Genomic DNA, 11,712 nt, shown 5'->3' on the forward strand with positions numbered 1-11,712 from the left:
AAATGAGAGATAGTGTCCTGTATGTCTGACTATTAGATTACAATGTCACGTTTGATTGGTGTCATGTTAGAATGTAAGCATCCTCATTCTGGATTACCCCTAGAAGGAGGTTATATAAGTTTTATATAGAGACCACTCAGGTGAGGCGACTTCGGGTTACACATTACCAGAAGCTAGTTTGTGGACGTCATTTAAAAAATATCTTGATGCGCTGCGTAATTCGTCTACATTTTGAATGTTTTGGCGCAAATAGTCTCAATGTGCGTCGACCAGGTTATGAAATTAACTCCTATTTTTGTTAGGCACCCGAGTCACCTTACCGTTCTCTCTAGTTCTCTACGGTTCTCTAACACTGCATATCAAAAAAAAAACACGATCCAGAGGTGTGAAACTCGCTCGCAGCCCAAACTTTTGGCGTGAACCCTTGTTGGGCGTTGCAAAGTGCCGTAGGCTGTGCTGAGCCACAGTCCCCTCTTACACACTTCTCTGAATTTACTCTGATATGCGAAGAAATGTTATTTCGACCATTCTTAACATATATTTCAAAACACGGCGGTTCAAAACTTTTTTTGGACAAACCTTATCAGGAATCAATGAGGGAGTAATAGCTGCTACTTACAACTACAATTTTTTATATATTTTTTTAGTTTATGGAGATTTAACGTCCCAAAGAGAGTCAGGATATGAGAGACGCCGTAGTGAAGGGCTCTGAAAATTTGGACCACTTGGGGTTCTTTAACGCGCAATGACATCGCACAGCACACGAACCTCTAGAATTTCGCCTCCATCAACCTTCGACAGCCGCGGCAGGGATCGAGCACGCGTCTTTCGGACCGGCCTCCGAGTCCCATAACCACTGATCCACCGTGGCAGCACTATTTTATAAACTTTATTGATACAAAAAAACGTGAAACTGTAAACTTTAGGCCCAGACAGCCTCCATGCACTCCAAATACACTTCTCCACACATTTTAGTCAGGGCAAGTTAAAGAAAAGAAAAAAAGGCTTATACAACCTATTTTGGATTGGCCGTCTACTACGCCAAGAATAGGAGTCAGGCAAACATTTCTAAAACTCAAGAAAGGCTCTTGCCACTAAGTGCTCTGCAGTTTAGGCCCCACATCTTTGTGCCGTCCTTTTGCACTTCCCTACCGCCATTCGACGCCAGCCCGCCCAAGCATCGACGCAGGCCCGCATTCGCCGCACTACTTGACCCGGCCCGCCAATGGTATCGAGTCTGCAGCCGCCCAAGCCGCAATGATACGACTGGAATCGTAACACGCCCGAAAGAAAAGAGGATTGATCCAAATCATTTGCGCTCACTTATCCGTGGCCGAGGTTCGCACGCCCCGTTTCTCGCCACACCCTAGGCGCAGCAAACTTGACACTCACCTTATGACCCGCGTTCGATATCGCAACTTATCATGTCGTCGCAAAGGGCACAATTTGCTCTTCAATTTGCTTTTGTCAAAATCCGAGAGCCTGGTTCTCCTTCTCTCCGTTTCATCGTCCTTCTCGCCAGCTCTAGGTGTTGATAAGTTCAACTGCGTCAATACCGAGTCACGTGCATAAGATAAGCCACTCTATTTAACTTCCCTGCCCAGGGGTTCACCATAGTCAAGCACAAGCTGCGAGCACTCCCTACTCACTAGCATTCTTAACCTCCTTGACATCCCAGCTTAAGATTGACGCCCCTGGCCGTCGAAGTAGAGACTGCACCCGCACGCCACAGCGGCACTGGCATCTTTGGGGCTTGCGCTCGTCCTTGGAGAGTTCCGCCCCTGATCTTGATCCGCATAGTTCCCAAGGAGTCTTGTGAGTACCCAAGTGGACACAAAGTTATAATTACCACAGCGGTCTACCTTACATTGAAGATAAAATGGTGTACACGAAATAGTGATGAATTTGACAGCAGAAGAGAAATGATACTAATGCCTACCCTCCAGCTGCAGAATTCGAAAAAAGTGGTAGGCTTTTAACGTAGTTAAACCGAGTAGACTTGCGAAAGCATGCGTTTAGCCTGGTTGGCTCATTGCTGGGTTGACTGCACGTCAGCCGACGATATGAGACTCACGTTAAGCTCTGATCGAGGTTAATCTGAGCTGATCTGTTCGCGCCGCGGGTGGAAGTCGATGAAGACGACGATGTGCAATGCACAGTGCAAGAGTGTGTTGCAGTGTAACCCGATGTGTGATCAACACTGCATAGTACTCTGGTGCAGTGGCCAGCGAAGCTGATCTGTGTGAGTCACCGGGGCTTTGGAAGCCTGTCGCGTCAATATTTATTTTATTTCTGGTTTGGCTAAAGTCAATCTCAAGGTCTCCCTCCCATTGGCTAGACCTGGAGCGAAGCTTGTCCGAACTTTCAGAGCTTCTTCCCATATGCTGCAGCTCGCGGGGCGCTCCTCTGAATTAATCAGTTTCTTCAAGGCTTCACACAAGATTCTTGGTTGGCGCCGTGTTATGTAGTGCTTTGGCAGCGAAATAATCTTATTGTATCACTTGTAATGAAGCTTCCGAGGAGCAAGACGACTCAATTTTGAATAACTGCAATTTATTTGCGAATTCGGTAACATTTAGCTCTATATATAGACAAATGCGTACTCCTTACTTTCTGCTTGCTTTCTTTCGCTCAACTGTATTTTTGAACCTGAGATTCATTAAAGGTCATTAGTGGAAAAAGGCTCTTTATACCTACGCTGTGTTTCGCTGTTATATATGCAATCTAAAAATTTACATTAAGCCGTAATGAGGTTGAGAGCGCATTAGAGATCAATTTATACTCATTGTCGAATGCTTACCAGTATTACTCTGATAATCCAGTGCAGTAATCTCCATGGACCCGACCATAGCTGAGCCCATAACGAGGGGAACAAGACTGGTTAAACAATTTCGTGATAACAGAGCAGTATATTCTAAATCTAATTGTTTTTTTTATTTAGATTGTTCTTTGGCTGCCACAAGCTTCATTTGTTCACAGATAAATCTTTGCGAGACGGTCTGTATGGCACGCAGACCAGATGTTGTCGTAAGAATTCGCCTTTCGTCCAGCGCTTCCTTTTCTCTCTCCCCATTTTGTTATCGCAGGTTGTTTATAAACTCAGGCAGTGATAACCACGCAAAGCGGGTCACATTGATAGACATCCATGAGTGCTCATACAGGTACGTTAAGTGACACGTCTAAGAACCGGGGCTTCTGAGACCAAGGTTGTTTCTTCAAGGCAATCCGGAGAAGCACTTGATACCGGAAGCGTCGTATCCGGAGGGACAGCTCTTGGACAGGCTGTCTAATTTGAACGTCTGTCTGCTGTTGTCTGAGTTTACTTAGCCACCTTCATTCTTGCTGAGTCATTGTTAGTCCGGCGTCTTTCTCCTCTCACCTACAACTGAAGAAGAGGAGACGAGAAGGTAAAGGTTAGCAGGTGGTTTGTGAGAATAGGCAAATACCTCTAAACACCATCTGCCACCCTTGGCAGGTGAAGACCTCACACAGGCTCAGACGCCGAAGAGTTTTCCCTTTCGTGACCAGCTTAGTGCTGTCGCATTAAAATCACCAATAGGTGGTCAAAGGATGGGATGCAGCACTCGGCGTTTGCGGTATTTCGCTTTTACGTGGATAACCTATACCTCGATCGCCTATCAACTGCATTCTTTGAACTTGATTTCGCTGTCTCTTTTTCACTCACATGCTGGGTGGGCTTCCGGAGGATGGATTTGGGTGGAGGGTGTATTGGAATGGGTGGGTCCTTGGTGACGCTTGGGAGAGCGGTGTGAAGAGTTAGATGAGTGCTCTTACTTTTTTGCTGTGAGCTCGGCTACTACTTCACACGATCCACGCCGTTACGTGGAGGGAAGATGGAAGGGAGGCTTTCTGAAGGGGGAAGTGGGCGGAGGGTGCAGAAGGTGGGTGGATGGTGGGTGCCGCTTCTGAAGGGTGAACATATATGCGTGGTGGCTGGTGCTTCAGCTGTGTTGAACCTTTTCTCGCCCAAGGTACAAAAACTGTAAGCTCGTTTTGAAAAGCACACATATCCATTTCATCGCATGTTGGTCTTTCCCTCTTCTGTTTACAGTGTTAAAAGAAGCACATTTTGGTTCGACTCCTCATTCACAAGGCAGAGCTCAGCTAGTTTGGACACGTTTTTGCGGAGTGGGCTGGTATGAATGATCGCGTTACGTCAGCACCCCAGCCGCATCTATTAATATTTATACAGTTTTAGCAAGTTCAGTCCATCGGTGACCAGCGTGTTGTTAGGCTTCTGTTTACGTTTCTAGTAAGAAATCCTTCTTTGGGTCCGTTATTACCGATTGACAGTTTCAATCTATCAATAATTCTACAGGGCACCCACAACGAATGGACTTGTTGTGATCAGATTCGAATATGACTTTCTAGATTCAAAACCTCTCATGTATAGACGCGTGGCCGTTTCTTCCTATAAGGGGCAGGAAAAGAGACCAAGTTCACGACAAGGCTTAGCCACTCGTGTGCTGTGGAAGAAAAAGCGAGTCTATATAGAACATAATTCAAGCCCCCCTCCCTGTTCCCATTACTGAGGGGAGGGGGGTTCTACCCACATGAGTGGTGCGCCCCGCAAGTACCTTCGCTAGAACCCAGACGCTCCAACCTCTAGCTATGCGATGGCAGGTAGTGTTCCAAAACTCTCGTCCTCCGCTCACTACTGTATTTGTCTTCGCGCTGCAGTCGCATTCGGCACGAAAAATATAATTTTCGGCTCCATACAAGTTACCGGTCAAAGCAATGCCTTCCGTGGTCATGAAAGCCTCTATCTCTCTTCCTCTGGCTGTGCAGACAACAGAGTTTTCTTCGAGAACATGGCACCGACGGCGGAGACAGACTGCCGCTATACACTCACCGGATTCGGCGAGTTTCTCGAATGGCGCACCTTACGGTTCGTGGAGCCGATGCCCAAGATTCGAGTGTTCCGGCTTTGCGGAGTCGTCGCCTCGGTGGGGAAGCTGCTGCCCTGCACGCATGTCCTGTGCGAGACTTGCAAAGACCAGGCAGCCGACAGGGGACTCCAGTGTCCCATAGATGGCACCACGTTCGTCGCCGAAGACGTTCAGGAGATGCCGTTCACCCGGCGCGAGCTAGGCGAACGCCACGTGCACTGCATCAACGACGCCGGGAGCGGCGCCGCCGGCTGCCCCTTCGTCGGAAAACTGTCCTCGCTGGAGGAGCACTTCATCGCCCACTGCGTCTACGGGACGGTGCGTTGCTCCAAGTGCCGGGGAAGTGTGCTCCGCAAGGACCTGGTCGAGCACTACGTTAGCTGCACTGACGATGAGAAGTCACGGTGAGATGACTGACTTTCCTTGCCCGCCTTTCAAGGTCTCCTACTCGTTTCTCTTTGCGCTTTTGTTTGCCACGTTAGTGTAGTAACAACACAAAACCTGTGGAGGTCTAGTCAACATCCATGTTTGTTTCGAATATAAAAGATCGCAGTGCACATTTTGTAGAAACCACATCGTTTTGTCATGAAAGGGATCTCACTTCTTAAGGACGAAAAAGGGCAAGAGCGGGGTTATAGCCTCCATGTAAAGTCACACAATTAAAAACAAAACAAAAATATAAGCATTGTGAGTGCCTTATTACCGCAGGAACGGGTTAGTCATTAACACCGTTCAAAAGAGCCAGTTCCGTTTCTATGCGCAGTCGAAAAAAAAATTGGAGGACGCTTAAGCTTCGCCTTTAAGAGTGCAACGCGACACATCGTTTTCGACAAACCCAATGCCGCGAACGCTAGCATAGCTTCCGCGTCAAACGAACGGGACTCAGCCGCAAGCTTCGTGGCGAACGCGCTTTGGATGTGCGCTGCGTTGTTCGCCGCTCACCGCGTGAACCCTGCGTGCCCGCACGGCCCCACTGCGCCCGAACGAAACGAGCGGGAGGCGCTGCCGTCGCGCGCTATCTGTTGGGGCAGGGGCTACATTGCGCGGAGGAGGAGGGGAGAGGACGATTTTTCGCTCACGGCCAACGCCGGCGAAGCCGATGCCGACACCGACTTTTCTACAACACGAGCTCTTTAACGCTGTAGCGTTAAAATGAGTTTTCGAGCCCAACCCCGGTATACCCGGTTTACACCGACTATATTAGCCTGTCGTCCTACTTCGCTGAAACACTTTTTTATGCCAGTAAGTTACATGTCTAGGGTGCAGTATTAATGCACGCATGTTGTTCTGATTTTCTCTTAACAACTCTGCAGTCCCGCCGATCCTGCACCGAATGGCAAGGTGACTGTCGACGCTGCCGATGCCGGCCGCCTGGCCACAACGTTGAGGGACATTCAGCACGGCCTCAAAAACGTGGTGGAAGGCACCCCCAGGGCCGACATGAGGCTTGGCTCGCTGCAGAAAAAGGCCAGCTCGGTGGTAGACCTCCTCGAAGTGCTGGATCCGAAAGGAAGTTCACCTGAAGCGTCACAGCACAGCAGTAGGCGCAACTCGGCAGCAGGTGCGCACCCTTGCTTTTACGCCACCTCAAAGCGTGCTATTACAAATGACCAAAGTGGAGTTTTAGGGTTTATTACCCTCATGTAGATATGTCTAGAGTTTCGGGAAATAGTTTACATAAGCTGTGACCAAGCTTAGCCATTTTCAGCCAGTTTACCTGTCCGCCGCCTGCACTATAGACACCACGTAACTGGAAGGGAATATATTCATAAGTAATTATGAGTTAACTGGAGGGACCAGTAAGCCGCTGCGCCACCACGTTGATACCCAATGACTATTCTTCCAACGCGCTGCAAGTCCTGGCTTGTGAAGCGGTTCATGCGCTCGCACTCCGTAGTTGTGACTGTTATAGTAAACCTACAGTGATACGCACTGAACACTCACAACTGCAGCGGCAATTTCGAAGTATATTACGGAAACTAAACACATCTGTCCACTTATTCAGGCTTCACGCGTTCAGCTTGTTTTCGTTCTAAAGTTTGCCGCATACGTGTCAGCTTCTCCTTTTGCGTGCTTTAGTGCACTACATGGTTTTACCGATACGTTCAGAAATACATATCTCAGAACAAAATTTCGCCCAAAACTGCACACCCCTGTCCTGCTGACTCCTGATGAATTTATTTCAAGCCAAACGGTGATTGTGATGCCAAAATTTTTGGCACGAAGCGACCTTGTACACTAACAGACTTAAGTGGCTCTGTTGAGGTCGTCACGCTTGCAAATTGTACACTTAAGCTCACAATCCGAGTGCAGCTGTGGATAGCAACCACACCTCAACCATATTCCACTTTAGTTTCCACTTATAGTCGCCTCTAACGATAAATCACAAAGTAATGTATCCGGAAACGACATGTAAATTTCATCTAGTCAGTATTCATTGGTAACGGAACAGCAACAATGTTCAGAGTGAAGAGCCACAGGCGATAGGCAGCAGTTTTCGTGTCGAGGTCTTTCAATACGCCTGTATCTCTTTGGGCTCTGTGTTAGTGTCATATATATCTGAAAGACTGCAGCCTGATACTGCATGTGTCAAGTCTCAACCGTTTTCTACCAAGCGCCATGTCATTTGGACCGCTGTTCTGATCCGGCTTAGGCAAAAGCACAATCAAGGACACAAAGAACTTTCATTATAACGCCTTCACTGCACGGTTTTCAGGTCAGCAGTCACTCCTTGCGTGGCGCTCGCCTACTGACAAACCTATTCCGGGAATGGCGCACAATGTACAGTTATAGCAACTAGAACGTTTTCCCAGACATTTCGGCTGCAATGGCACTTACTTTAAATTTAAAAGAATATAATCTCGCAAGACAAAATAATCGGGAAACTAGCTTTCATTCTTTATTTATTTATTGTTTTCATTTAATATTCAAGGAGTGAGGAGACTCAGGTAAAATCCGTAAATATGTGGCTTGCCGGCCCCCAAACCCCGTCGACATAGGAACAGCGGCATGAAGTCACATGATTTACAAGTCAAACGCAAAATGAAATCAAAACGGAAATAATGCACAAGTCACGAACCTGGTGACGTGAACAGGATAAAGCACATTACGAGAAAATTTCATAACCTAAAGAAATAGTAAATTGGAAAATAAAAATAAGAAATGCAATTGAAAACCATGTATTTTAAATGTGCAGAAAAGTTCATATGTAGCGCTTGATACATTCGACGCAGATGATAGTGTACAATATTTTGTAGCAAATATACTATTAGTGGGCAATGAGGTATGGTATTGGGGACACATACCTTAATTTGGAGTGTTTGAGTTTGACTGCGTCAATACCTTCGTTGTGGAGGGCGTTAAGCAGCCATGACAGTGTACCTTTTAACATTTGTGAACCACAGTGGGTGCGAGATTGAGGCATATCCAAAATGTCGATCATCTAGCGTGGTACCATGAAATGTTTTTCTCTGAGTATGTGTATGGGCTGTATCTGGAGTGTGTTTTATTTCGTAAATAAGTTAGCAATGTGTTCAGTGTACGGAACATTTGCTATTACGTGTACTATCTTTTTCTCCATTAGTAGTAGCTTATTCAGGTTTGAATCTCTCGTTGTGCCCTGAACAGGATGGTAATAATTTATCTTTGGTAAGAACAAACCAATTATGAATAACACCAGCTAAAGTTGTGTCCTTCCTTCATCCTTCTCGAAAAACTAGACTTACTTTGGTACGAAGCCTATAGTAATTGCCTTAATATCGAGTCAAACATTAAGATTTGGCCCCAACAAACCATGAGCATGATTTGATTTATGAATTTGGTCGTGGCTTTTCTTTTTTACAGCGTCCTCCAAGACCTTAATGTTTTGTGGTATTGACTCCATGCGCAAGAGCCAGGACAACCTGCTTCTACCCCTCGATGGGGCCTGCACACTCGCCAACTACACTTTCACGCTGCAATGCAAGTTCGAGAAGAGCTGGTGCAAGCTGTCTGCTGTTTCGTTCCTGTTCACTTTATGCGTCGGTGATAGGGACGACTTCGTGGAGTGGCCGTTCGCCAAGCAGGTCCATATCAGCATCTTGCACCCGACAAAGGAAGGCCGGGACATCCAGGTACCCTTCAAGATATGTCCAGAGAAGAACGCGGCGTGCCTGAAGAGGCCTCAGAGTGGCGTGCTACAGAAAGGAATACTTTCGGAGAAGATCAGCTGGAAGTACAATGAGAAAAAAGAACTCTTCTCCAAGGACTCCCTCATTGTTTACGTGGAGCTCGAATGAGCCACTGACTTTTTAGCACATGCTGCAAACATTTCACCCTGTCCTCTGCTTCTACTGCATGGTTTCTGCTTATACTCTAGCTCCCTGGTCACAGTAGACATTTTAAGCATAAATATCAGCGACGTTTTCTATGTTGCCCACCATGTCGTGTCCACTGATGCATCCTAATTAAATTTGTATTAATATTTCTGGAAGGACCAAATCGGATGCTTAGTTACAAGTTGGTTCGTGAGCACGGCATTCTTTCCGCGGCATCTGATCAGATTCGCGACGATTTCAGTATGTGCACCTGTGTTCCCAGTTTTTCTGGGCCTGACTAGGACCAGCCATGACTGCCACTCCTTACAAGCAATGTTGGAAGAGAGGTATAAGTTATTTTACTCATGGCGTGCTAATATTTTTATATTTTACTCTTCCATCCGAAACAAGGCCGTTTTCTTCGGCTAATAACGACGAATTCTTGCTATGTTCATTCATATGCTTGCCTGAAATAATTTTTTTTTCGAATAAGCGCTCGTCGAGACCTTCTGATTTTGCATCGGCTTTATTTCGTCCTATGTCTTATGATTTGCATCACAGCTTCGATATTGCAAGGCGCAATGACTTATTCTTGGACTAAGATTAAATAGTGAAGTGCTCTCTTCGGCTGCATCTATGCTTAGCTTGGACAGGAGCTCAATTTACTTTCAACAAGTTAGAAAGGTTGCAAATACTGCTACTGTTTGAAACAGGACTGAAATTTCTTGCCAATGTCACACAGACAAGTCGCACCAGGCGTCATGCGTCTTATGTTACAGAAACATGAACAGGTAAAATATATAGGCGTGAACAAAAATGGACAGATCACTTCAAAGATTTGATACCCTGAGGCAATAAACATCGCTTCAAAAAAAAAAGTGAACACATCACATGCATTGAGCCCGTCACAGTCTTTATGCGCCACACTTTTGCTTAACAGAAGTACGCGGCCAGAAGGCCAGAATATCACGGTGAGCACACTGGGCATATCTCAAAAAAAGCTGTAGCGCTGTCAGACAGCGCTGACACTCGCGGTTTCCTTGATCCCTTCTCGTTAGAACTGATGCTTGGGCGAGTTGGAGTGCCATTTAAAAATGTACAGAGCACACACTTTGGTCAGGGACGAAAATAGAGACACACGAGGTCGGGCGCTGACTTGCAACCAACAAATTTTTTATTGCTGGGAACGAGGAAATATATTTGTGAGCCTCAAACCAACAAAAAGAAAAACATACTACTGATTAGTGCTCGCTCATACATAAAAACAATCAAACGCACGTACAAGGCAACACATCCTCACTTCCCTGCGGCTAGAAACCCCAATTATTTTGCTGACATTGACATGCAGGGGCTGCTAACACATACTTCTATAGGCCATGCATTGTGGGCGGCTTTAATGTTTTCACGCGTTAGCTTATTACTATGCCTTCTTAACACCTTTGTTGCTTGTGCGAACGAGTCGAGAAGCAGTAAGCCATTGCTTCCGCTTAAGCCGTTGCATTGAAAGCTGGCAAACCTGTCGCGGTTATGTCATGCTATAAAAATGCGCTAAGCAAATCCTGTATTCACTCTATGCAAGATAGTTTCAGTCACCAAACCGGCCGCCTTGTGAAGGCGGGGTATCTCAAGCAACTGCTCGTGTCTGTGTCTGAAGCAACCCAAAGTAGGTTAAGCACATACAACAAAGGAGGAACTGGCAGAACCAATCAAGAGAGAAGAAAAGACAACAGCTGTTTATTACACTCGCCATATCTCACACAGAATAAAAAAGATTGGCAACCAAGCCCACGTCAGAGTTGTTTTTTCGGCTGCCGAAAAGCCTGACATGATGTCTAGAAAAGTTATTACCTAACTCATTCGACAAGTTTTCGCCACAAAGCACCAGAATTAGTTCATTGCATCTCAGGAAGGTGCCGTCTATGCCATTCCATTATTCTGCGGCAAGCAATAGGAGTGCCAAATAGGAAAGCAATACCTGTGAGAAACTGTGAAAGGGCCTCTCGGCATGCATTGCATAGATTTCTGAAGTAAGCCTGGCCACCCACGCTCCACAAAAACAAAGGTTTGAAGGAGGCACATTTAAGTAAGGCGTGAAATGACTAAAGCCGCATGCATTGTATGGTACAAAAACTCATGTGTTAGCAGCCGCTCCACAGCACTGTCTGCAAAAGAACTAGAGTTTTTTGCGGTGTGTTGTCTTGTACATGAGTTTGGTTTTTCCTCTGTATAAAGGAGCCTGAATCATCATTGTGTTTTTCTTCTTGTTGTTTGGCGCCTCACTTATGTATTTCCTCGTTCCAAGCTTTAAAACTTTTGATGTAAGCCAGCGCCCGTTTATATGTGCACCTCTTTTTGTCGTTGTCCAAAGTACACGCAATATTTTTTAAAATTTCTACCGGCTTTGTTCACTCCTGTACACTGAACCTTTACCTGCTGAGGATGACGCTACGAAGGATCGCCGGTCATTTCGTATCTGGAGCGCCGAGTGGGTTGTGCCATGGTCACCA

At 46.3% G+C, this 11,712-nt stretch overlaps 1 protein-coding gene across 1 annotated transcript; it reads left to right on the top strand.

The window, feature by feature from the left end:
• The first annotated feature begins 1,630 nt into the window (after positions 1-1,630).
• On the top strand, positions 1,631-9,406 carry LOC144116126 (uncharacterized). The gene is made up of 4 exons (XM_077650821.1): positions 1,631-1,815; positions 4,810-5,314; positions 6,224-6,471; positions 8,754-9,406. Exons 2-4 carry the CDS (start codon positions 4,833-4,835, stop codon positions 9,185-9,187), a joined length of 1,164 nt encoding a protein of 387 aa, XP_077506947.1. The 5' UTR covers positions 1,631-1,815; positions 4,810-4,832; the 3' UTR covers positions 9,188-9,406.
• The last annotated feature ends 2,306 nt before the right edge of the window (positions 9,407-11,712 follow it).

Source organism: Amblyomma americanum, chromosome 1, assembly GCF_052857255.1.
Source record: "Amblyomma americanum isolate KBUSLIRL-KWMA chromosome 1, ASM5285725v1, whole genome shotgun sequence".
Classification (NCBI taxonomy): Eukaryota; Metazoa; Arthropoda; class Arachnida; order Ixodida; family Ixodidae; genus Amblyomma; species Amblyomma americanum.